Genomic DNA, 25,819 nt, shown 5'->3' with positions numbered 1-25,819 from the left:
TCTCTTGGGGGAATCCTAGCTTCTAATTATAAACTAATACAAAGTTACATTGTTTTACCATGCTGTTTCAGTAAGAGAGTTAGTGAGCGGTTAGCTAGGTGTTCTTATTTCCTTGGCTTGTATTTTCTTTAGAAAGTACCAAGTGTCCTTTCTGTGGTGATACTATATGGTCTGTGTGATATTATATGAACTCTGCAATCAAAATTTCTCTGTAATCAAAAGAAATTCATCTGCTTTGATAATTTGTCTCAAACTTCCTTCCTGGCTTCTAATCAATACTATAGTTGAGTCGTTTAAATTAGAAGTTAATTGTTCCTTTAACAACTAGTTTTTTACAGTTCACCATCTAATGAACATTTTTTAACGATATAAATCTCAGATTTCACCAGAAATTTATTTCAATAACCACCAGCATCTCTTTTATAACACATAATGTTAAAAGACTGAAAGAAAACTTAGACGTTTTTCAACAGAAGTACTCGTCACTGCACCAGCAGGCTTCCCCAACCTTTTTCATATCATGGCACAGAGACAGAATATTTGTGAAACATACCAGGGTGAACTGCAGGATACTGGTGGTGCATATGGTGCTTATGAAAAGTTCAGTATATATATTTATATAATTACAATAAAAAGTAAAACACAGAATAAGAGTGAGGATATTTAATATTTGATTTATTTAAACATTTAATATTTTAATAAAATATTTACTGTTTTTAATGGAGAAATCAAGCTTGCTCTCTTATCGTGCATTTGCTTTATACTGTTCTGTGTTAAGATGACTACATGCAGTTCCTGATCAAAACATCTAAGTGCTGTTCTCTTCAGTTCTTGTAGTCACCATCAGTGAGAAAGGTGGCCCCACAGATGGATCTTGGTAAATGGTAGAAAGCTATTTATTGATTTTTCTCCAATTGGCAGAAACTTCTTTCTCACTGTTAACCAGAATTTGGATGATTTCTCTCTTCTTTCATTGAAATTATTAATGTAATATGAATGAATTTCTAATGTATTTGAATTTTTGCATGTCATGTATTTCCAAATAATGTGACACTTAGCGGATGTTTGCTATTAGTCTTCTTTAGGACCAAAGTTAGACTATCAGTTAAACTCCCCCACTAAACTAATTCTGACCTCACCTTTCCTTGGAATTCATGAGCATTGCTGGTATACTTCATTATATTTTCACACATTCCTTACAATTTTGATGAAATTCATTCCAGTGCTCAAAAAAATGTTACACCAATTTTGTAAAGACAATAAATTCTCCGCATCAACTCTTCAATAAGAATCATTATTTTTTAAAAATTCCTCTTCTAGGTCCTAACCTCCAGAAAAAAACTTTGCTTTTGCTGGTACCTTGGTAGGAAACATCAGACTCTTTCTTCACTTAAAAGCCGAAAATAGACTGACTGAGCCATTGCAGCTTGGATTTTATTAGTAACATCCTTTAATGCGGAATTTACATCTACAGGCAAATGCATGGATGAGAGTCTGTGTGAACAACACAGTGTCTTATTGCATGTTAGGTGTTCAGACCATGGAGAACAGACAAGAAGTGAAACCTTCCCACCTTCTTGTCATCACAGCTTTCTCACCTGTACAGAAACTGTTGTGCTTGGATAACCCAGAAAATCTGATTTGTTTTAAAGTATGTAAATTGCCTCAAATACTTCATCCTGAGTAGTTTATTTTGGTAATTTTTGGCAAAGCATATTCTTCCAAGCATTCCTCTTTAAGGATTCTGACTAGTGCTGTTAACCAAACACCGTCACTAACATCTGCAGATTCATCACTCTGCAAGGAAGTGCTCTGATTAATTAGTCTCCTAGAGAGTGTCATCAGTGCATTTTCTTAGTATTACTCCAGAGTAGCACTTCTCTTAGTTCCTTTACTTAATTTAGTTCCTAATGTCATTTCCCAGGCAGGTTAGTAAATGAGTGATTCTGTAATTGTAAGAGACGTTTTGGCTTTAGTTCTTAATTATGTGACCTGGTAATTAGCTTCTTGAACCCAATCTGATGTCAACTACTGTTGTGGTTATAAATATGGTTGCACACGGTTTCACTAACACTGGTTTTCAATGTGTGGTTATGAGGATTTCCAAGGATCCTTGAGACTTTGGTGGTTAGGAGTTTGTGAAGTTAAAACTATTTTGGTAGTTATACAAAGACATTATATGTCTTTCTCACTCTCTTTTTCTTAAGACTGTACAATGGAGTTTTCCAGAAGTTACATGATGTGTGATATCACAACAGATTGAATGCAAAGCAGATATGAGAATCTAGCTGTTTTCTATTAAGACAGACACTAAAAGATTTGCAAAAATATGAAACAATGTCTCAGTTCTCATTAAGGATTTTTTTGTTTCTGAAAACTAGTATTTTTCAAAAAATTACATTAACTTATGTTAACAAGTAAAAAATTGTTTGTTTTAAATAAATAAAAACTTTAAAATTTCTAAAATGATAAATATTGATAGATATAATGCACATTAACAAAAGTTCTTTAGGGTCTTCATTAACTTTTTAAAAAAGATTTTATTTATTTATTTACAGAGAGTGGGGAAGAGGGGAGAAACAGTGCGAGAAACATCAATTGGTTGCCTCTCCTCCTCCTCTTCAGTCCAGGCTAGGACCGAACCCACAACCCAGGCATGTGCTTTGACAAGGAATAGAACTGGTGTCCTCTTGCTTTGTGGGATGATGCTCAACCAATTGAGCCACACCAGTCAGGGCCTAAATAGCTTTTAAGAATGTAGAGGGGTGCTGAGGCCCAAAATTTTAAGAATTACCATCTTAAGACATTCTCTGTATAATATAGATATTTTCTATTAAAGTTCTGGCATAATTTACCGGGCACCATTGTTTTTTTCATTTGATAACTTTTCAATGATAATAAGTTATTTAGGCAGAGAAAGGAAAAAATGATCAAGGCAAACACATCCAAATTCAAAATAACCTTCACTATATTGCCTAATAAGTGACTTAACTTCATATATATATATTAATCTTATATATTTTTAACTTTATATTTTTAAGGACATATGTCTTGTGAATCTCCAAAAAGTATTCAACTATAATCAGATAGTTAAAATCATTAATATTTAGATTTGAATTATACTTCATGGTAGGAAGACAAATAACATGTAAAGTACTTAAAGAGACATAGGCATTTCTGACTATAATAAATCAATATTCAAAGGAAATAAGGTCCATCTTCTTAAGCTATTTTAAATCATAAAGTTTTTGAAAAGGTAAGTATTTGATAAGGGGGAATTTTGGAAGTATTATCATTTAATTTAATAACTGAAATGCTAGCTTTTCATAAAATATAAATAATCCTTGTACTCAAGTATGATTAAAATATTTTGCAAAGTGCTTTTCATAAGATTTTTTAAAGATTTTATCTATTCATTTTTAGAGAAAGGGAGAGAAGGAGAGAAATATCAATGTGTGGTTGCCTCTTGCATACCCCTTACTGGGGACCTGGCCTGCAACTTAGGCCTGTGCCCTGACTGGGAATTGAACAGCAACCCTTTGGTTCGCAGCCTCCACTCAATCCACTGAGTTACACCAGCCAGGGTGTTTTTCATAAGATTTAAAGATTGAAGTTTTCTTTACTGAACCAATTAAATTATTTTCCATTATTATTTGTTTTTAGAAGCAAACATTATTTATTTCTATAAACAAATAATGCCATTATAAAATCAATTAAGAATCAGATTTTGGATATTTTGCATCAAAAGCCAAAAATAAATATACACATACACATAAAATATCACAATTTTTAAAAAATACTCACCCAAGGATATGTTTATTGATTTTAGAGAGGGGGAAGAGAGAGCGAGAGGGAGAGAAAGATCAGTGTGAGAGAGAAGCATCCATCGTTTGCTTCTTGTACTCACTGCAATCAGGTGAGTACAAGACCCACAACCTAGGCATGTGTCCTGGGAATCAAACACACAACCCTTCAGTTTATGAGATGGTGCTAAAACCAATTGAGCCACACTGGCCAGGGCTCAAATCATCATTTTAAAAATGAACAAAATCAACTATATTTTGATGAAAGCACATATACCTTGTTTATTGTGAGAAAATAATGTGAAAAATAAGAGCAAATTAAATAAAAGAACTAAATATTTGAAACACCTATTCATGCCGTGGCTAGTGTGGCTCAGTGGGTTGAGTGCCAGCCTACAAACTGAGAAAGGTTGCTGGTTCAATTTCCTGTCCAGGGCACATGCCTGGGTGTGGGCCAGGTCTCCGGTGGGGGGCCTGCAAGAGGCAGCCAATGAATGTTTCTCTCACACATCAATATTTCTTTCCCTCTCTTTTTCTCTCCTTTTCCCTCTCTCTAAAAATAAAACATTTTAAAAAAAGAAACACATATTCACAAAAGATTATAACTGATAATACATTGCAATTAAAACAATAATCAGAATTATGGTTTTAACATGATGGTCAAAGGGGAAAATCCCCTATAAGCATCTTTAATGGTGGGAGCTTTGCATAAAACCTTAAGAACACAAACAATAATTACTGAAATCTGGAAGTTTACTGACTGATCCAAGCAGTATCCAAGTATACTTTCAACTATTTTAAATTTGTGAATGGCTGTAAAATGGTTGTAAATTTTGTATCACTATAAAAATGTTTACAACCACCAATCTCTGGGGCACACCTCTAACCTATTCTGCCATGACCACTTGTGGGAAGCTCAGCTTTAGAAATCTATAAAAGGTAGAATATATCACAAATAATGTTTGGTCATACTCAAGTCTCCTAGCAGGGCCTGTGGCACAGTATGGACTCAAGACAAACCTTGAGGGTGTGCAGGGTTTGAAGAGCTGAAAAGGAAGAGGAAACCAGAATTAGCATCCTGAGGAAAAGAGAAAAGCATGATTGTTAACAATAGAAGAGAAAATGCTAACCTTTGAATGGATACTTTCTTGGAAAGAGGCCATAGTAAACTTTGTGCTGGAAATTTGTGTTAGTAAGTGCTAGCAGAAAATTTATAGTTGAAAATCATGTGTATAAAATCATGAGGAACCTGAAAGTCAGGATATAATTGCCTTAAGAGAGGGCTCTCTAACCTATTAACAACAGTATAGAAGATATATCTAGACACAGTGACCAGGATAGACCAGAGAATGACTGGAGACAAGGATACCAGCTAAGAGACTGCACAATAGGTGGCCAGGAGCTGAATCAAAGTAAAAGGAGTAGAACTAGAGAAGGGAGGATATTTTAAAGGAAATATCAATGGGATTTAGTGACAGATTCAACAGATTGAAGAGAATGGATGGTCCTAGGGATGTGATGCCAAATGACTGAGAAAATGGTGACAGTGTGTGCAGGAACAAATCTGGAACTCAGCTGGGAGAGGGAGAATAAATTTTTGTGGAGATGTGTCCTTGAGGTAGGAGGAAGTGTGGAATGGAGGTCAGCAAAGTTTTGTAATAGATGAAGCTGTGAGAGCATGTGCGCTCTCCAAGAAGGGCAGCAGAAAGACATGAGCTCAGAATGCTGAAGACCCAACTTTGGGAAGATTGTGAACTCTGGTTTAGAAGAAGGAAGGAGGAAGAAAAGTTATGATGACAGAGGAGGTAAGGAAAATAAAAAAGCAAGAATGGTGTCCACCATCAAATAAAGAGAAAGTCTCGAGAGGGACAGGACAGTCAGGTTGAACAGGCTACTGCCCGCCTCCGACTGTGTGTTCAAATCCCACCTCTGTCACTTATTAATTACATGCCATTTCAAAAGTTTTTCTCTCTCTCTTAGTTTATCATTTGTAAAATGCTGATAATATCATCTACCTCATAAGGATATTTTAAGGGTTAAGTGAGAATATATATACAAAATACTTAACACGGTATCTAGCACAGGTCAGAAGTTAACAGATATAATTCGTGACTCTCAAGGAAACAATAGAATGGTGAGAGAAGAAAAAGTTGCAAGAAATTAAAGAAGAACTGAACATTGAGAAAGAACAATAAATAGGTATGGAGAATTTACATGGGTAGGGATTCCTTGGCCAAAAATGATGAGAGACCACAGAACAGTTGCTAGAAGAGGTAATGGGGTGAAGTAAAGATTTTATTTGTCTAGTCTATGGTGAGCAAGAGTATTCAGTATTAGTGTCATCATGGAAGCCTATTTCATTAGGATTGGGTTTTTTTTTTTCTTTTTCATTTACATGAGGCCATCTGAGCCTTCAGAATAGAAATCAAAGAATTGTACAACTGAAAGACCCTGTCAAAATATATGTGAACAGTTAAAGGGTGCAGCCCTTGTGAAAAAAACAGTATGACAGGTCTTCAAAAAATTAAAATTAGAATTACCATCTGATCCCACTTCTGAGTATATTACCCAAAAGAATTAAAAGCAAGAATTCAAAGAGATATTTGTATACCCATGTTCATAGCTGCAATATTCACAATAGCAAGAAGATTGAAATAACCCAAATGTTCAACAACAGATGAATGTATAAACAAAATGTGGTGCTTACAAACAATGTGATATTATTCTGCTTTAAAAGGAAAGGAAATTCTGACACATGCTACAGCATGGATGAACCCTGAACACATTATGCTAAGTGAAATAATCCAGATACAAAAGAACAAGTATTTTACAATTCTACTTATATGAGGTTCCTAGGGTACTCAAGTTCATAAAGACAGAAAACAGAATGGTGGTTGCCAGGATTTCAGGGGAGGGGAAATAGAGAGTTATTATTTAATGGATAAAGAGTTTTCAGTTTGTGAAAATGAAAAAAGTTCTAGAGACGGATGGTGGTGATGGTTGCACAACAATGTGAATGTACTCAATGCCACTGAACTACACACTTAAGAATGGTTAAAGCTATGAACTTTATGTTGTGTATATTTTACCAGATTTAAAAAATAAATACATTTGCAGACAATGGGAACAAAATAAGGCAATGCCCTTTGCTAAATAAAATATATTGAAAACTTACCAGAGACAATCAACTTGTATTAATAATTTTTAAATTGTGAAATATTTTGTACATACAAAATAAAATGTATAATGTAAATATAGGCATAAAAGTAATGAAACAAACATGTAGGCAGCCACCAATGAGCTTAAAACAGAGAACATCACTAATAGTGTTGGGACCCCTGTTGCATCTTTCTGATGACATCCCTCTCCTTCCCTGACACAGATAAGAGCCATTTTGAATTTGTGTTTTATCATTTGTTGCTCTTTATTATAATATTGTGACAAATGCATGCAACCCTAAACATTATATTACCTTTCCAGCCAGCGTCCTGAGTTTCACACACAGTGATGTCTGTAGCTGTCCTCCCCATGAACTGAAGCTTTCCTCATTATGTAGTGACTCTTCCTAATAAGGCCTTTTGCCTTCAAGTCTCTTTTGTCTGGTATTAACATGTCTATATTAACTTTATTTTGGTTATCACTTGCCTATTTAATTATATGTCCTTTTACCTACAGTGTTTCCTTGTCCTTACATCATTTCAGATGTGCCTATAGCTGAATTTTTAAAAAATACACTCTGGTAATTTCTGTATCACTGTTTCTTTCCTTCCTCCCTTTCTTCCTTCTAATATATATGGATTCTTTTCTATCATGTTATTTATCTACATTTCCTATGTATTTCCCTCTCCTTTCTTACTTCTTTTTGATTGATCAAGTTTTGTTTTGCTATTGTTGTTCCTAATTCTTTACCTCTTCTTTCCTAGTTTGGTGGTGATATTACTTTTATAGTAATTACCCTTGAAATTTTACTGTGCATAGTTGATTTTTTACAAACTCTAAAATTAATATTTTCGTGCTCCTCTTCTTCCAAATAAAAGAACATAAAGTAAAAGATAATGGAGTACCAGTAAACTGAGGCCTCTTTAATGTTTTGTCTTGCAATTTTCCAACCAGGCTGGTAGGTGGTATAATTATTTTTTAGATTTTATTTATTTATTTTTAGAGGGAGGGGAAGGGAGGGAGAAAGAGAGGGAGAGAAACATCAATATGTGGTTCCCTCTTGTGCACCCCCTACTGGGGACCTGGCCTGCAACCCAGACATGTGCCCTGACTGGGACTCGAACCAGTGACTCTGATTTGTAGGCCCGTGCTCAATCTACTGAGCTACACAGCTAGGGCTGGTTTGTGGTATAAATTTAACCTGTAGACCTAGTTTATGGCTACAGATTTGTAGGAGACTATCTTGCCCCAATGGAATCAAATTTCTATGTTACTTCCCCCTGCCAATAGGCAGATATTCTCAGTCCCACCCTTATACACTAAGGGTGTGTGGATTTTGGAGGGTCTCAAATTGGAGGGGGAACAGTGGCATGAGAGTCCTTCAGTTCGGCTGTTTACATGTTGGGGATCCCAGATCTGGTTTGTTCCCAACTTGCCTGGCCATTTGTCTGAAAGGTTCAAGTTCCTGGCATCAACACTTGCCCCTAATTTTGTCATTTGCTTACCATTCTGTTTCTACTTTACTCACTTTATTTGAGCAATTGCTGATTTCCCTCATTTTCTTGCAACTTAACAAGGCAATTTGAAAGGTATTGCTTGCTGGGATCTGTTTACATCTAGGCATTTCTTGAGGGAGGGCTTTTCAGAATACCTAGACTCTTTCTATACTAAATACAGACAAAATCTTTTAATCTGTTGTTTGTGCATAGAATGTGTATGAATTTTCATATTTTGTTCCAAAATGTCCTAAAACTTTTTGAGTGAAATGTATGAGTTTTCTTTTACAATTAGAGTAGATAAGTACATACAGATGTAAAGAGAGATGTTCATCAAATGACTACTTAATGCTTATTTTTATTTGTAAATAACCTAATGCAAAATAATAGAGGATTCACAGACTAAATTTTGCTCCACTCTTAGTTGGCCAATAAGAGTTGCACAGCATGGAAGATGTTCATGATATGCTGTGGAGTTAATAAGCTGTTTTGTATGACCCCATTTTGATGTATACAAATAAATATTTACATTGATAATATTCTGGAAGGAGATGACCAATATTTGGGCTGACATCACTAGAAGATTTTTTTTGCTTATTTCTTGTTGATCTCTACTTTTTAAATGAAAGAGTATTCTGTATGTTCTTTAATATTAAAGGGCAGAATTATTTGCAACAAAAAGCAAGGATTAGTAAAACCACATTCTAACTTCAGAGCTGTGGAATAATAGAATGCATCTGTCTGGTGGGGTAGTGAACTCCCCAGTACTGAGAGTGTCAAAGAGGCTGGGTACCCTCCTGTCCAGGATTCCTGTCACTTTATGATTCAAAGTTTCCCATTTTGTTTATTTTTTTCTTTGCCAATAGGCCAACCAATCAATGCCTCAGACGGATAAGCAAATATGCATTCCCCCGGAGCTGCCTGAATTGCTGAAGCAATTTACTAAAGCTGCCATTCGGACCCAGCCACAGGATCTCATCCAGTGGGCTGCTGAGTACGTACTCCTTTCTCACCTCCAGCCCTGGTTTCCATTGGAGGTGGAGATAGGGGCTGGAGGAGGGAAGGTCTCAGAAGACTGTGAGGAGGTTTGTCATGCTGCACCCTGGGAGTTGGGACTGATTAGCGTAATCTTTGTGATGTTCAACTCTCTCATTTCTTTGATGCTTTAAACTCTACACATAAATCCATCCAACTGGGTGGAGATGAGATGCCCTTAAGCAAACCAGACTGAACAATAGGACACCAGGGCAACAGGTAAAGTGTCCCAAGGCAATCAGTAAGTCAGATTATCACCTCACGTCAAGACAGGCACACTCCACCCATCCCTGCACCCCAGCCCACTCTCCCAGGGGAAAGAAAAGTTCAGAATCCTGGAACTTGTCTGGGCTTTGCCCTGTGTAAAGCCTGGCCTCAGTCTCTGGCGTCACCACTAGGTGACAGCAGTGTGCCTAAGGGAGGGTTGTGATCAGCTCACAGAATGAATTAATTGTAGGACTAGTACAAGTTGGTTAAAGTCCTTTCATGAGACTCCTTCCTCCATTGCTGTTATATCTTGATCTTGCCCAACCAGTGACCTTTTGTATTTTGTCATTGGGGAAATTGTTATTCTCTTTCGTGTTTCTTTGAATTGACTTGTCCACACAGTACATATTACATTCTGGAGAAATGAGGCAAAACAGAGTAATAAGGACTGGAGAGCACCTGGCCTGGCTGAAAACCGTGTACTTCAAATGCAGGCGCCCTCTATCAGGAGGGACCCCCAGAGGCTGCTCAATGGAAGGAGTTTACACAATGGCTGCTGGCCAGATTGAAATAACTTTGTACAGAAAGCCTCTCAGTTTTGAAATTGCTTTTTAGACAAAGTGCCTCCTGGAAACTGGGGAACGGACTTGGAGAAGGAGTTGGGAGCTAACCAGACCTCCCAGATGATTTTCAAGCTGTGTTTGCTGTTTGATGACCTCCGTAGTAGCTTTCCAGTGGGAAAGGGGAGTAAGAGAAGCTGATGATCGGAGCTGGTGGGTTGGGGGAAGGGAGAGGGTAAGGTTGAGTAGGTGGATTGAGCGAGTGGTGGGAAAGAGGTGTGGACACCTGGGAGGGCACACAGTGCAATCTAAGAGGAGCCTTCCAGAGGCTCTGGGACACTGTGCTCATGTTCCTGGGTTGGGCCACAATGAAGCTTTTTATAAATGGAATGAAAATAAACCAGTGATTGCTCATAAAAAGAGACAGAAATGGGGTTGCTTTGCTGTAATGAGGCCTGTTTAGTTCTGCATTCTAAATTTTATGCATTACCTCTAAGCTTGAAGTTCAGTGTCAGAAGACTGATTTCTTTTGGCAAATCAGGCACACTGTTTTATACTATGCAATAGTTTAAAACCTCATTTTGTTCTTGTGCTGCTATTTTATTCCAAGAAAAATGACATTTCTTGGTATTATCCCTGACATTTATGTAAGAAAACACTCCATTCTTATAGCTTGCTTGCTCCCGTATTGTATCATGTGCTATAAATTTTTTAGCTATCCATGAAGAGTTAGTTTATAGTTCAACTGCAGTGTAAAAGGAGAGCATGACCTAACAGCACTCTCCATCCATTCAGCCATTGAAAAGCTCTTAGCAGATGGTTTCATGTGACTCACAGACAGGCCTGCAGCATTTTAGAGCATAGAACTCCACAAAGGACTTCCAAGACAAACTATATGAGGTCTGTCCAGGAAAAGTCCAGCCATTGCTAACAGAATGAGAACTATTTACATGACATCAGTGTAACCTGACAGCCAAGGAGAGTGGACTGGAATGCACATGCATGAACAATGACGACTTCACTGTACTAGTAAGCAGGGGTGGTAGACGTCATTGGGTGAGCATGTGTATTGTGTGGCCATCACATTCCAAATGATTGAGTAGAGCAATGAATCTGCATTAAATTTTGCATTAAGTCTGAACATTACTCCGTGGAAGCTATTTGGATTCAGAAGGCCACAGCTATGGGCAACTGATGACTGGCAGCTTCATCATGACAACATGCCTGCTCATGCATCACGCTTCGTGCAGAGTTTTTTGGTGAAACATCAAATCAGCCAGGTGACTCGGCCCCCTACAGCCCAGATTTGCGACTTCTGGATTTTCCCAAAACTAAAATCCCCTTTGAAAGGGGAGAGATTTCAGACTGTCGATGAGACTCAGGAAAATATGACAGGGCAGCTGATGGTGACTGGGAGAACTATATGAGGTCCCAAGGTGCCTACTTTGAGGGGACTGAGATGTCATTGTCCTGTGTACAATGTTTCTTGTATCTTCTTCAACAAATGTCTCTATTTTTCATTATTACATGGCTGGATACCTTCTGGATGGACCCTGTATATTTAATTCGTTACAAGCAATAATTTCTTTGCATATGTGCTGTCAATGAAGAAACTTGTTTCTTTTAGTTATTTTGGAGCTATGACCCGCGGAGACATTCCTCCAGTGAGAGATCGGTCTGAGCCAGTCGCTTCATCTAACTTTGCAGAGCTTACACCTGAGCTGTTGAAGATCCTGCATTCTAGGGTAAGGGTCGTACTGCAGCACTGAGCAGAAATGGGGATACAATATCAAGGCCAGCAGGTACAGACAAAAGCCCACCATCCCTCTGAAAAGCCAGCTGTCACTTAGGTTCATCCTAAAGTTCACTAAACAATGCACTGCAAATAACTTTTCCCTGAGGGAAGTAGGAATGATACTGAAATAGGCCGGAAGCTGAGCTGTTGGTGGGACTGTCCCAGATTTCCTTGAAGCAAGCAGAATGTCCAGGGGCTCCATGAAATGCTAATCCCTTCTGCCCAGAAAGTGTTTTTGCAAGTCCACGTCCCTTGACAGCGTCTCCCTTACTGATCAGGATCATCAGACGAGGACAATCACGGTTTGGGGAGGGGCATATTGTAGTTCCCTGGTTATTCCAGGTGTGGATGGACATAGCCTAATTTTCAGGATAACTCTGGCTCTCTTCATTGACACATCATCCTGGGGGCTGCCTGCAGAACGGATGGGGGAATATGGTTTAGCACCATGAGACCCCGCTTTAGAATCCAGGACAGAGCAGTTTGGGGTGATTCAGGACTGACTTAGCCAGAGGCTTAGCATTTCACTAGAATCAAAGGGCCTAAGAAGGTATAGTAATGCTTCAATGGGGCTTCTGTGCCCTTACCACATTGTTGGCCAACAGCTGGCCATTTGTTCCCTTTTCCTCTTAACCACCCAGGACCTTGAGCAGTGGACATGGCAGAAATCCACGGTAACAGGGGCCAAGTGACATGAAGCGCCCAGACCCCATTGTTCCTGGGGAAGGGTGAGGGGTGCGTGTGAGGTCTAGCACAAGGAACTGAATGGAGTCTGGAGCCAAGAGATTTAATACCTTGTTCCAGTTTCACCACTGATTTTGGTCTCAAACAGTCCTCTGCCCCTTGGTTTCATTTCAGGCTGCCCTATCTGCCTTATAGGAACTACCTAGGAATGAAGCAGTAGATAATAAAAGCACCAGAAAAAATATAGTATAAATGTACATTTTTTTCATAATTCTGACATCTGAAGTTAAAGTGATTAAGTTATATCTTAGCATATTCTTCATTGGCTGAATATTTCTCTACCCTTTCAAAGATAACTGCCAATCAGAGCCCCCTTTTATCCCCTGACACCCCATCTCTTGCTAGATACTGGGAGAACACTGGGCCTTTCCTGGGCAGGCATTGCTCAGGGCATGCTTTCATCCTGTCACTCATTCTCTGTCTTGTGTCCGTCTACTACCCTGCAGGTTGCTGGCAGACTGATTATCCATGTCAATGAGCTGGCCCAGATGTGGAAGGTGCTGAGTCTCCCACCAGAGCTGTTAAATAGTGTGATAAATGTGGGCCGCTTCACGGAGGAGATTGAGTGGCTGAAGTTTTTAGCCCTGGCTTGCAGCTCTCTTGGTGTTGTAAGTTAGCTTTAATGCTTTTTGTCCTTAAGGGGAAGTCTCTCTTTGGGCCTGGAAGGGCAGTACACCTATGTACACAGTCAACTCTCCAGGGCTGTGCCTCTTCTTATCCCCTTCTCCTTCTGTCTGAATTAGTTTCTCAGCTCATCAGCCAGAAGCCAGAGTTAGGAGGAAAGAGAAAAGGCTGCCATCAGGCTCTGGGGAGAGGTTGACTAAAATGTGACTTCTGGATTATTTATGATTTTCAATCATTGCACTTAAATGTATTTCCGTCCCCACTTTATGCCCTCCATTCATGTTCCCTGAGATAACCAAGACCCAGCTGTGGAATAAGATTTGCTTATACCTGGGTTCCAGGTACCTAGAAGATACGCCAATGGGAGGATTTTAAAAAAGAGTTGCTGCTTTATATAAAGCTACTCGATAAGCCTAATTGGATAAAACATCCGAGATAAGAGAGCCGGAAAGAAGAAGGCTGTGTCTAGACGTACAGTTATGACGTCATCGTGGAAGCTGTACGCTCACACAGACGTATGCCTTTTCCAAACCTGCCTGGGTTTACAGTTGGAATTCATCTTACTGTTTTAAAGAAAAAGATACTTCTGTAACTTAAATGAGAAATCATCAGAAACATGGTTTTTAAAAATTCCCTGAAATACATACAAGTTTAAAAGTTAATGGGAAAAATTATCGCCTCTGCCAAAACCAAATGGTATGAAAAGGTATAGTTTGAATCATTCAGGATATTTAATCACAATCTTATTCTTTCTTTTCAAATATGCTTGAAATGCACATTTGAGCTTTTTGTTTCTGGGAAAATGTGTTTCCCCTGAAACTTTTATCATATTCATTTCTTTAGAGAGCAGGAGAGACGAGGCCATTTGTGAGAGGTTTTTTGTTTTGTTTTGGTTTTTCTGTCTCTGTTCTTTATGGCAACATTGTATAACAAATAAACACTCTCCTCTGGAGAGAAGAGGGAAGTGCAGCAGAGGGGCAGGTAAGTTGCCCTTCAGCATCATCACACTTCTGTGAAAAGAGCCCCAAGGATTGGGGAAAATCACGGAAGGGAAAATAAAAAGTAGAGAGTTTAACGCAAGTCTTATAGGGTCACACATTTGTACCACACTCAGAGATGTCAGGAGGATGGGGGGAATTATTTTTATTTTATCTGTAGTTAATTCTGATTTTCCTGATCTACCCCACCCACAAAGAGTGGAGTAAGAAAATAAGTAGGTTTAACCCAATACAAAAATTTTTGTCTGATGCAATTACTGAAACAGCTTTAAGGTAAATTGTCCAGTCTTTCAGGTGTCTCCTCACTGCTCCTCTCTTTAAGATGGCAGCTGAAAATGGGCAGTTAATAGTCACGGGGCTGTAAAGTTCAGCACAGGGAATATAGTCAAGAATATTGTAATAACTATGCATGGTGTCAGGTGGGGTGTTGCACTTATCAGGGGATCACTCCATAAGTTATACAAATATCTAACCACTATGTTGCACACCTGAAATTAATATAATATTGAATGTCAGCCCATAATTGAAAAAAAATTTTAATCAATTGACTAAAAAAAAAAAGATGGCATTTGAGTGTATTAGGATATTAGGAAAGGGGTGACTCTAGGACCTTAGAACACCCAAGGGAAGGGTTTCCCACATCCCATGGTCCTCTCTGGTACCTCTGATCTGCCTGGAAGTAAGTACTCATCTTTGTGGTCACTAGCTGTTCTCAACTTATGTCTTTGGTCTCTCTTTTCTTGTGGTACAATAGTCCCCACTGGCTCATTGTTGCTGGCACTCAGGGCTCCTTGACTCTCTTCCAGATTTCCCTCATCTGCTCCCTGGTTTCAGTGGTCACTTCACAGACCCTCAACCACCTTGTGAGATGTCTGCATCCTCTCCTTGTCCACATACCTCACAGTAACGGAGAGTGACTTTGGAAAGCCACACTCCAACCCTCCCTCTGCTTAACTCACTGTGCAGCTGCTAGGTTTACTTTGATGTGGCTGCCTCCCAAATTCCGGAGGGGAAGCCACAAAGTGAGTTGTATATTTCTACCTGCCTGCTCAAATGATGAGGTCAAATTAGATGTGCCATGAAGTTCTTTCATCTCTAACATTCTATAATTCTATTCCCCCTTCTCTGTTTCCACTGAGACACCCTCTGGATAAGAATGGATCCCCTCCAATTCTGAGAGGTCCAGAGGTGGATGACTTTGCCCCTCATCATTTTTATGTCAAAAGAACGTCCAGAAGTGAAGTCAGCCTAAAGGTCTAGTCTGTAAATAAAGGGTACTGTATGAATCCAGGAACCGATACTGTTATACCCATTTGTTACATGTTAGATTACTATAGGGAACTTAAATGTGGGAGTGGTCAGGATATTGCCAGCTACAGGAGGGTTTGCATTCTAGTTAATCCATGTATCTTTAGAGACGAGCCCAGAAATCCTTCCTTTCTTTGCCAACTCACCAGCCAGCCATGATCTCTTCCCTTTCAGCACACCCTTCTTCTAGAATAGCCTTCAGGACCTCCTGTTCCACTGAGACCAATTATATAAAGAGATCTGTAATTGTGTTCACTGGAAAGAATGACATATTTTATTAGCAAATAATTCACTTCCTGAGCCTTTCACCTCTAAGTTTGAAAATGAGGCTCATAAGATGCTGAAAGGCTCTCTCTATGAAATGAATGCCTATCTGACCAAAATATCTTGTGCATCAGAATGCAGATTTCTGTTTACTTTACATTTATTTAAGTTTACCAAAAAGCTCCCGGCAAGATAATTCTTTATCTACTCATCATTTTATTAAATCTTTTAAAATATTTTAAAATCTTATGAAAGCAATAGAATTTGAAGGTTGTTTAAATGATCAGTAAAAGATGTTTGGGGTAAAAAACATCTGTCCTAGTTTGCTAGGGCTGCCATAACAAAGTACTACAGACTGGAAGGCTTACAATGAAAACTTATTTCCTCACAGTTCTAGAGGCTGGAAATCCGAGATCAAGGTGTGTCTGAGGACAGTCTCCTTTGGTTTGTAAATGGCCAATGCCTCCCTCTTTCTTTACATGGTTGTTCCTGTGTACATGTATGTATCTTCTCTCTCTCCTTCCCCTCCTCCCTCTCTCCCCTGCACCCTCAATTTCTTCCTCTTATAAGGAGACCAGACTTACTGGATTAAGGCCCACTCTAATGACTTCATTCTAACTTAAATTACTCTGTAAAGGCTCTATCTCCAAATATGAGTTGGGGCTTCAACATATGAACTTTGGGCAGACACAATTCATATCATAACAGCATCTCAATTTGGATGAAACTGTAGGAAGAGGACAACAGGACAAAGGCATATGGGAGTAGGGTTTGCTGTTGTTTTAAGAAAAGCAGAGAGAATGAACTATGGATGGAAATTAAGTAGGTCAGTTCACACATGCTTGCAAATCTACCCAAAACTATTGTCATGCTGACCTCATCTTACATGCATGTTCTCCATCCTCACTGACAGCCTCTTACCCAGCTTCTTGTATGCCTGGCCTCCCGACCTCCTTCATGGTAATGCCTGGCACACTGCCTCAGTCAGTGCTTCACAGCAATTTCTAGGAGAGGACTCCCAAAGGCGAGAAAAAGTGAAAGAAAGTGGCTTGCTGAAAACCTAAAATTTCTTTCATATCAAGTAGTATATCATTTTAAACCTCATAGACATTGAAGATTCTATTTCATAAAATAGCAATGTTTGTAAATGTAAAATATTTAAATATTAAATCAATTATAATTAATTAATGCAAAAATGTCTAAATTATCTACCATTAGGTAAAACTGTGTCCCTCGGAAGGTGGGTCAAGTTGATTCAGCATCTTCATATACTTCACATACAGACTTACATCCCTGGGTAACACATACCACAGTTAAAGACACACCATGTAGACATTCATAACACTGAGGGAGAGGAAGAGAGCACAACAGCAAACAGAAACTGCAAAGAATAGCACTGGCCAACCATTTGGGGAGTTTCAGCAGCTGCTGCTCCTTTCTCCCAGTTCGCCACTTAGGACTAACTTTTCACTGATCCCTGCAGAGTGTGTAAGGAGAAAGCTGTAAGTCATTTGTTTTCATAAAACACCATGGTATATATGCTGACCTGTCTTTGCCACTTTGGAGCTAATCAATCCTTTCTTTGAATCGTTTCTTTGCTTTATCCTATCATTTCACAACTCTTTTACTATTCAAAGTGTAGTTTTCCTTTAAAGACAAAGATAAGTAAAACTTCAGTTCTGAACATGATACTTTAATGTTCAAGTTTCATTGTAAGGAGTATTTGCTTCTGTAGCAACCATTCCATTAAAACTTCTAGTATTCATCGTCTACTAATTTTTCTCAGCAACTACAAGGTCAGTGTCATATAATGGACTGGGTAGTTCTGATTATATAGATCCACATGTTTTACTTTTATTTTTTATTTTTAGATCCACATGTTTTAGAAGAACTAGGCTCATTGTGATGCTCAGTGTCACTTTTCCTGAATCTGTAACTGTTATCTCCCCAGGGGCATTACCCTCCACCTACTCTCCCCCCAACCCCCACCCCAGTGGCATTTGCCCCAAGTATCTTGTTACACTAACACTCCATCCTCTTGGAGATAAGACAGGAGGACAATACGAATAATAAATCATTTTAATTTTGTAGAATACAAATCCAATTCTTGTTAAGTAAGTTTGTTCTGATTAAAATAATAAATATTTTAAAGTACTGAGTGTAGCATCCAGCAAACGTGAGAACAAATATTGGAGACTTTCAGGGTATCAAAGATGTTACTTTATTGGCCAAGTTTAACCTGGGCAGGGGCGAACTCTCAAAGTGTCCAGCGACACAGTGCCCACAAGGAGCTGCAAACGAGAGCCGCGCCGAGCACTTACAACTACGTTCTTATATAGGGGCGGGCAAGCAAGCGTTATACAGAAGCAGACGTGGCAGTTAGCAATTCGCTTACAAAGACCGCGTGCGGGAATTTCAAACCAAGCATTCTTTCATAAGGCGGGAAGGCAGGATGTTTGTTCATTAACCTAGTAATCTCCTGGCTCTAGCTAGCTAGGATCTTATTTTCTGATTAAAACTACAAAGCATTGCTTATCTAGCCTACCCAGGGGAGAGCATCTGCTAGACACAGGATGTTTGCTTAACTGCACTCTGGCTCTTTTATCATTTCTTTTTAGCTATAATATGGTTCTTGTCTATTAAGGTTAAATTTAGTTCTTAATTTCCTTGTTCCCAACACTGAGAAGTTTCTAAATTTAATTCCTTAACAGTATCCCTCCAACAAAGAAAGAAAAGGAAAAAAAAAAAAAGAAGAAGACGACACTGGGTAGACCAAAATTATCTGATTGAATTAAATAACATTTGGGTACAAAAAATTAAAACTTGCCAGAATATTATACTATTTCCACTTCATTTTATGAGAGCAATTTTTTTGTTTTCTTTCTCATATCTAAACTGGTCTTAGGATTCTAGCCTGGAATAGTGACTCTTTCCTAATTTAATCTTATGGCTTTATAGACCATTTCCAAAACTCTCAAGATAGCATGTGAAGTTTTATCATCTGACCATGATAGTGGACCTGCCCGGATCCCTTTCAGCACCTTCCAGTTTCTCTACACATACATTGCTGAAGTGGACGGGGAGATCTCCGCATCACACGTCAGCCGAATGCTGGCCTACATCGAACAGGAAGTGTAAGTAAATGTTTACCAAGTGAAGGGGAAAAAAAAAGGAGGAAAATAAATCTAGCAAGCCAAAGCAAACTAAGGTTACTGTATTATACCGCTCTGAGAACAGAGAAATATTATGGAGAGCAAGAGATAAGGATCCAAAAGAGCAGGAGAAAAGGAAAGGAAGGAAAGGTATAGGACAGTAATTCTGTTTGTTTGGAAGACCAGCAGCAGGGCATCACCGGGAAACCTGTTAGAAATGCAGTTCCTCAGGCTGCACCCTTTACCTGCCTAATTAGTAACTTGGGAGGCAAGGGCCCAAGCATCTGTGTCTTAGCAAGCCCTCCTGGTGATGCTGGCTTGTGTTCAGGTTGCATCAGTGGGGGAGGAGTGGAGGAGGAGGAGCATACAGTCAAGAGTTCAGAGAAAAAGTGAGTAATGAGGGCGGGAGCTGCAGCAGAATTCACCCAGAGAGTTTACAAAGTCTTTCTTAAGAATAATTGTTAAAGGAACTAACTCCACACATATATCTCTCCCAAACAGAATTGGTCCTGATGGCTTAATCAAAGTGAATGACTTTACCCAAAACCCCAGGGTTCGGCTGGAGTGAATGCACATTTTTGGAATTTTAGAGGAAGATACAGAGATGGTTGTGCTTCAGAATAACTGAACCCCATACACCATCCACTGTCCATTTTCTTGTACAACTGGTACGCACTAATAAACAGTTAGGCAGACACGAAATCAGGGATGTGTGGAATTAAAATGTAAAATTATTGGAACAAAACGCCTTAATAGAAGATTAGTATTCTTCCCACACGGACACTAAGTGCAAGTGACTGAGAGGCATGGATAGAAAATGCCTCTCAAGTCAAAACCAGACTGTCAGATTTTCAAAGGTAGAATGTTAACCAGACACAGTTATGATGTTTTGTTATGGTTAGACACAACTTAGGTGAGTATCTTTTACATGGTCAATCCGTATTTTTACCAGTTTATTTTTCCATTTGTTGGTACAATTCTAATCATTCGTTCCTTCACTCACTCACCAATATTTACTGAGATGGGCTGTATGCCAGGGATAGCATTGCCAGATAAAATACAGGATGCCAGTTAAATCTGAATTTTGGATAAACAATATTTCCTTCCCCTCCACCCCCTAAACCTGGCAACCCTATGCAGAATCTATACTGGCTTCTGGGCACACACAAATAAATCATATCTGAATTCTGCCCTCAAGGAGCTCACAATTTAACACTAAGACATAAACTTAAATCACTTTAATGCAAATGGCCCTGAGGGGTACTAATGAAGTGTCTCAGAGACCGGTATTAAAGTGTTAATATCAACAGATTTTTCAGACACCATAGACACACAAAATGGGACCCTCTTGGGAAAATCTCCTGCATGAGCTTAAGACCAGCTGACAAAGTCACAGAAAGATTTTTCTTTCTCTCATGAGACAAATGAGATTCACAGGCCTTGAGGCTATTGTTCTTAAGGCCAAGTGTGCCAAGGTTGCTGGGTCCCTTCTATCTGTAATACTATCCCCTCTTAAAAGTTATTTTTGTATAAAAATCATGTTATCTTACATTTTTATGCGTATATCCCTCTACTGAATGGGAGAGAAATTTGTCTGTTGGTGTCTAAATAAGTAGAAGAAGATTTTGATAGGATATCACCATAGGCCCTTGATTTTGAGCTAGAGGAAAACAATGAAAAGAGCTGAAACATATTCTACAACCATGGTCATCTGGCTGCACCTGTGAGGGCATGGCAACAACTGATCGCCTCTGCTATCTGCCGTCTTAGCCAAAGTGGCCCATCATTTACATCCCACCCTGGGATCTTAGGCAGTTTGAAAATCCTGAAATACTACCAGTGAACCTGGCAGTCTAATTAATTGGGATGAGAGAATGAGTGAAATCCTTCAGCCTGCTTCAGTGTGGCTGAAAGAAATTCTCTGTCACTGTGATCAGAGAATTTAAATATGATCTTGCCTAGGAGTGGGGAGTGAAGGGGAGCAAAGGGAACAACCCCAATATGAAAGTCCCTAAGAAAGCAAATTAAGTTCATAAACATAATAAAAGCAATGTTTTTGTGGCAGTGTTTCCTCTTAAGTCATTTACATGACTAAACTCCATATTCTCATCAGACACACAACCTCTCTACAGCACATCTTTCAGCAGTCACCCCAAGTGTGGAAAACAGCTTTGCCTTCAACCTGCACTATGCTATATTAACAATGTTATAAATATGTAATTGATAATAGTCAGCATTTATTAAGCACCTACTATGTACAAGCCACAGTGCACAATACTTCACATACATTCTCAACATCTTTTTAATAAACTGTCCTGGTGAAGTCAATACTATGATCTCTGTTTCATAGATGAAACAGTCTTAAAGAAATTAAGTTGTTCACTGCCACTGGTGAGAAGGAATTTGAATTCAGGGTTGCCTGACTCCAAACTTGGGCTGCTTTGTATACTCAATGCCTGTCTTAGTATTGAGCTTCCCCCCAGAAACAGCCTGTGAAACAAGGATGTAAGTGTGAGCAGTTTAGTATTTGGGAGGCAATCCCAGGAACAGTGGAAAGGAAGTAAGAAAGCTAACAGAGGGTGTGTTATCAAGCCAGCTATCCTTGAGTCCAACCCTTCTGCGGGACTTTGGGAGACAGTGTAGAACATGCCTCAGAAGTATCCCACCTTAAGGGATGAGGGAGCTATTCATCATCTGCTAAGGGCTGATTCCTCACCAAATTCTGTTCTGTCATTGACTGAGAGCTACTTCCAGGGGTATTAACTTTCTGGCATTTCTAGCTTGCCCAATTCATGGCCTGAGCTTGCTTCCTTTGCTCCTGAAAAAAGTGCTCAGGTAGGAAGTCATAGGTGTTCACAATAAGTATATGGATTGGGGCACCACCAAAATCTGCTGCAATGCCTTACAGAGATTTTAGTGAATCAAATTTTTAGCATACTAATCACTATCATCTCTCAACGTGGGTCAGGCACAAGCCCTAGGGGTGACAAGGCAATGATTGGCTGATACCGTACTGTATTAAAATCACATTTGACCCTTAAATCTGGCACATTGCCCAAACCAACTCCTTTTTCCTTGTGATGAGATCATTCCAAATGGGCTCTCTTAGTCCTTGCCGCCAAACAGACCCTTGTCAGACCCATCCCGCTGGCCTTCGTACTATGACCGGAAATACCTGAATCCTAGTGTGATTCAAGTTAAGCTGTCAGTCTGAGGCCCCTGTAATATATGGTTTGTATTCCTCCTTTAAAAAGAAAAATATTCAAAAAGTAATAAAATCAGGATTTTATAAGGAAAAAAGTAGGCTCTTTCTTTTCTAAATGAAACTTACTTGATTAAAGTGAAGGCTGCAGGTACATTGAAAGCTTCAGTGGGAAATGCAAAGATTATGGCTCAACTCCATGTTCTGTGTGCTCCATGTCTTTTCTCTCCTTGATGCTATGCACTCAGGCACCTCACTATCCCCAGTTAACCAACAACTTCCAAGATCACCGGAGCCCTGCCACAGAAGGAACTAGACACTCAAATGAGGAAAGCTGATTTTGAATTAGGTAAAAATGGGATTAACTCCAAATCATTGGAGAGGCTCCTGAATGCTTCTGATAAATAAATATATATGTATATACATGCGGTGGGGGGTGCTCCGCCCGCAGGGCTGCCCCAGCTGCCATGGAGGAGAATAAGTCTATCAAGACATGATCTGCTTGGGGAGGAAAGGTGGCTGATCTCTCAAAGGAGAAGGGCCAAGAGCCTTTTCTTCAATGGGCTTTTATTGGGTTCAGTTTGCACAGGAATACAGGTAAAGCTTATTAATCATTGCCAGGCAGTAAGGATCAAACAGTAGCATACAAAGAACTGTAGAGGGCTTATTCTGAGTCAGAGTCTGTCAGCTAAAGGGTTACAAAACATTGGGAAACAAACTTATTTCTTGCTTGGACCTTTATCAGAAAATTGAGAGCATTCTTAGCAAAGCAGGTTTCACAGGATTTTATGTACCCTTTCTTAGTCCTGATTGCCCGAGGGAACCTGCTTTTCCAGCACAGGGCTGTACCGCCCTCTGTCATTGTTTCAGGCTTAAGTCAGGCAGCCAAGAGATTAGGAGACTTCTTGCAGACAGAATGGAGGACTCAGGCTCTGTCAAAGCCAAGGAGTGATGGTCCATCACCCATTTTTGCTATAGCCCCCCAAGTCCTTCCCTGGGAGCCCCCCATGATTGTGCCTGTCTTAGGTCATCCCTCCCTTGAGGAATCTTACCTGTCATTGGCTAACTGGTCATGCACTGGGGACTAGGCAGGGTGAAGTAAAGGGGGCAGAGACAGCATCCCTGCTAGGGAGATAAGCTTTGTCTCCTTAGTGGCTTATGGTCCCAAGGTCACTCACTCAGCCTTAGCCATGGGGGGGGTTACAGTTTCTGAAACCAGGCAAGGTGATTCCCAACATATACATATATGTGCACATATATGTTTCAGAAATGTGCACACTAGCATTTGTCTGAGAAAAATACAAAACTTTTTAGCAAGTTCTCAAAATTGTATATGATCTCAAGAGGTTTAAGAGCCATTGGGTTAGAAATAATTCTGGAATATACCAAATGGGTTGAAGAAAAGCAACAGGGCAGTATATCTTTCCAAACAGATCTGAGCTCATGCTCCCAACATTTAATTTATTATCCAGTCTACAGCTTCTTACTTTTTTAATTTATTTTTTTATTGTTGTTCAGTGACCGTTGTCCCCATTTCCCCCCATTGCTCTCCCCACCCTGTCCAACCTCTGTTGCCAAAGACAATCCATACCCCATTGTGCTTGTTCATGAGCCCTTTGTACATGCTCCCCTTCTTTCCCCAACTATCTCCCTCCCCCCTCACTGTCAGTTTGTTCTGTATTTCCATGTCTTTGATTCTTTTTAGCTCATTTGTTGATTAGGTTCCATGTATAGGTGAAATAATATGGTATTTGTCTTTCACTGCCTGGCTTATTTTACTTTGCATAATATTCTCTAATTTCACCCATGCTGTTGCAAATAGTAGGACTTCCTTCCTTCTTTCTGCTGCATAGTATTCCATTGTGTAAATGTACCAGTTTTTTGATCCACTCACTTACTGATGGGCACTTAGGCTGTCTCCGGCACTTGGCTATTGTAAATAACGCTGCTATGAGCACTGGGGTGCATAGGTTCTTTTGGTGTTTCAGGAGTCTTAGGGTATAATCTCATCAGTGGAACCACTAGTCAAAAGGCAGTTCCATCTTTAGTTTTTTGAGGAAATTCCATACTGTTTCCCACAGTGGCTGCACCAGTCTTTATTCCCACCAACAGTGCATGAGGGTTTCCTTTTCTCCATAACCTCGCCAGCACTTGTTGTTTGTTGATTTTATTAATGATGGCCATTCTCACCAGTGTGAAGTGATATCTCATTGTGGTTTTAATTTGCATCTCTCTGATGGCTAGTGATGTTGTATACCCTTTTATATGCCTATGGGCCCTCTGTGTGTCCTCCTTGGAGAAGTGTCTGCTCAGGTCCATTGCCTGTTTTTTAATTGGATTGTTTGTCTTTAGATGTGGAGTCTTCATATATTTTGGAGTTCAAACTGTTGTCTGAGCTATCATTGGCAAATATATTTTCCCTATAGTTGTTTGCCTTTTATTTTGCTGATGTTTTCTTTACCCATGCAGAAGCTTGTAAATCATATTTATTCTTTCCTTTATATCCCTTGCTCTAGAGGACATATTGGTGAAAATATTGCTGTGTGGGATATCTGAAATTTTCTAGCCTATGTTCTCCTCTAGGACTCTTATGGTGTCATGATTTATGCTTAAGTCTCTTACCCATCTTGAGTTTATTTTGGCATATGGCATAAGTTGATGATCTAGTTTCATTTTTTATGTGCAGCTGTCCAGATCTCCCAGCAACATTTATTAAAGAGGCTATTTTAACTACCTTTTATTCTCCTGCCCCCTTTGTTGAGTATTAATTGATCAGAGGCACCTGGATTTATTTCTGGGCTCTCTGTTCTCTTCCATTGATCTAGGGGTCTGTTCTTATCCCAGTACCAGACTGTTTCGATTACAGTCTTGTAATCAAAGTTTGTGTAGTTTGATGTCAGGTATTGTGATCCCTCCTACTTTGATCTTCTTTCTTAAAATTTCTGAGGGTATTTGGGGTCATTTATAGTTCCATATAAAGTTTTGAAATGTTTGTTCTATACCTGTGAAATATGTCATTGGTATTTTAATAGGGATTGCATTGAATCTATATATTGCTTTGGGTAGTATGGGCATGTTAATGATGTTAATTCTTCCAAGCCATAAACATACTATATGCTCCCATTTGTTTGTGTCTTCCTTAATTTCTTTCTTCAGTGTTGTGTAGTTTACTGAGTACAGGTCTTTTACCTCTTTGGTTAAGTTTATTCCTAGGTAATTTATTTTTCTTGTTGCTATAGTAAATGGGATTTCCCCCCCAATTTCTGTTTTTTGTATTTCATTGTTGGTGTACAAAAAAAATGCCTTTGATTTCTGAATATTTACTTTGTATCCCACCATTTACCAAATTCACATATTAGGTCAAGTACTATTTTGGTGGAGTCCATAGGGTTATCTATGTACACTATCATATCATCTGCAAACAGTGACAGTTTTACTTCCACCTTTCCAATTTGGATGCCTTATATTTCTT

General features: G+C 39.2%; 1 protein-coding gene across 2 annotated transcripts in view; it reads left to right on the top strand.

Annotated features, from left to right (window-relative positions):
* Window positions 1–19,990, top strand: part of ROPN1 (rhophilin associated tail protein 1) — a 32,690-nt gene extending 12,700 nt beyond the window's left edge. Inside the window, exons 2-7 of one of the 2 annotated variants that reach the window (XM_045851768.1) lie at window positions 1,321–1,363; window positions 9,325–9,452; window positions 11,888–12,005; window positions 13,246–13,407; window positions 18,952–19,127; window positions 19,647–19,990. In XM_045851768.1, the coding sequence (XP_045707724.1) occupies window positions 9,337–9,452; window positions 11,888–12,005; window positions 13,246–13,407; window positions 18,952–19,127; window positions 19,647–19,713 (639 nt within the window). In that variant the 5' untranslated portion in view covers window positions 1,321–1,363; window positions 9,325–9,336 and the 3' untranslated portion in view covers window positions 19,714–19,990. The remainder of the gene's footprint in view (window positions 1–1,320; window positions 1,364–9,324; window positions 9,453–11,887; window positions 12,006–13,245; window positions 13,408–18,951; window positions 19,128–19,646) is intronic. The other variant, XM_045851767.1, reaches the window with a different exon arrangement.
* Window positions 19,991–25,819: the final 5,829 nt, after the last annotated feature.

Source organism: Phyllostomus hastatus, unplaced genomic scaffold (assembly GCF_019186645.2).
Source record: "Phyllostomus hastatus isolate PE091 unplaced genomic scaffold, TTU_PhHast_1.1 phas_contig_86, whole genome shotgun sequence".
Classification (NCBI taxonomy): Eukaryota; Metazoa; Chordata; class Mammalia; order Chiroptera; family Phyllostomidae; genus Phyllostomus; species Phyllostomus hastatus.
Note: the sequence above shows the minus strand (reverse complement) of the source record. Positions and strands in the feature narration are given on the sequence as shown.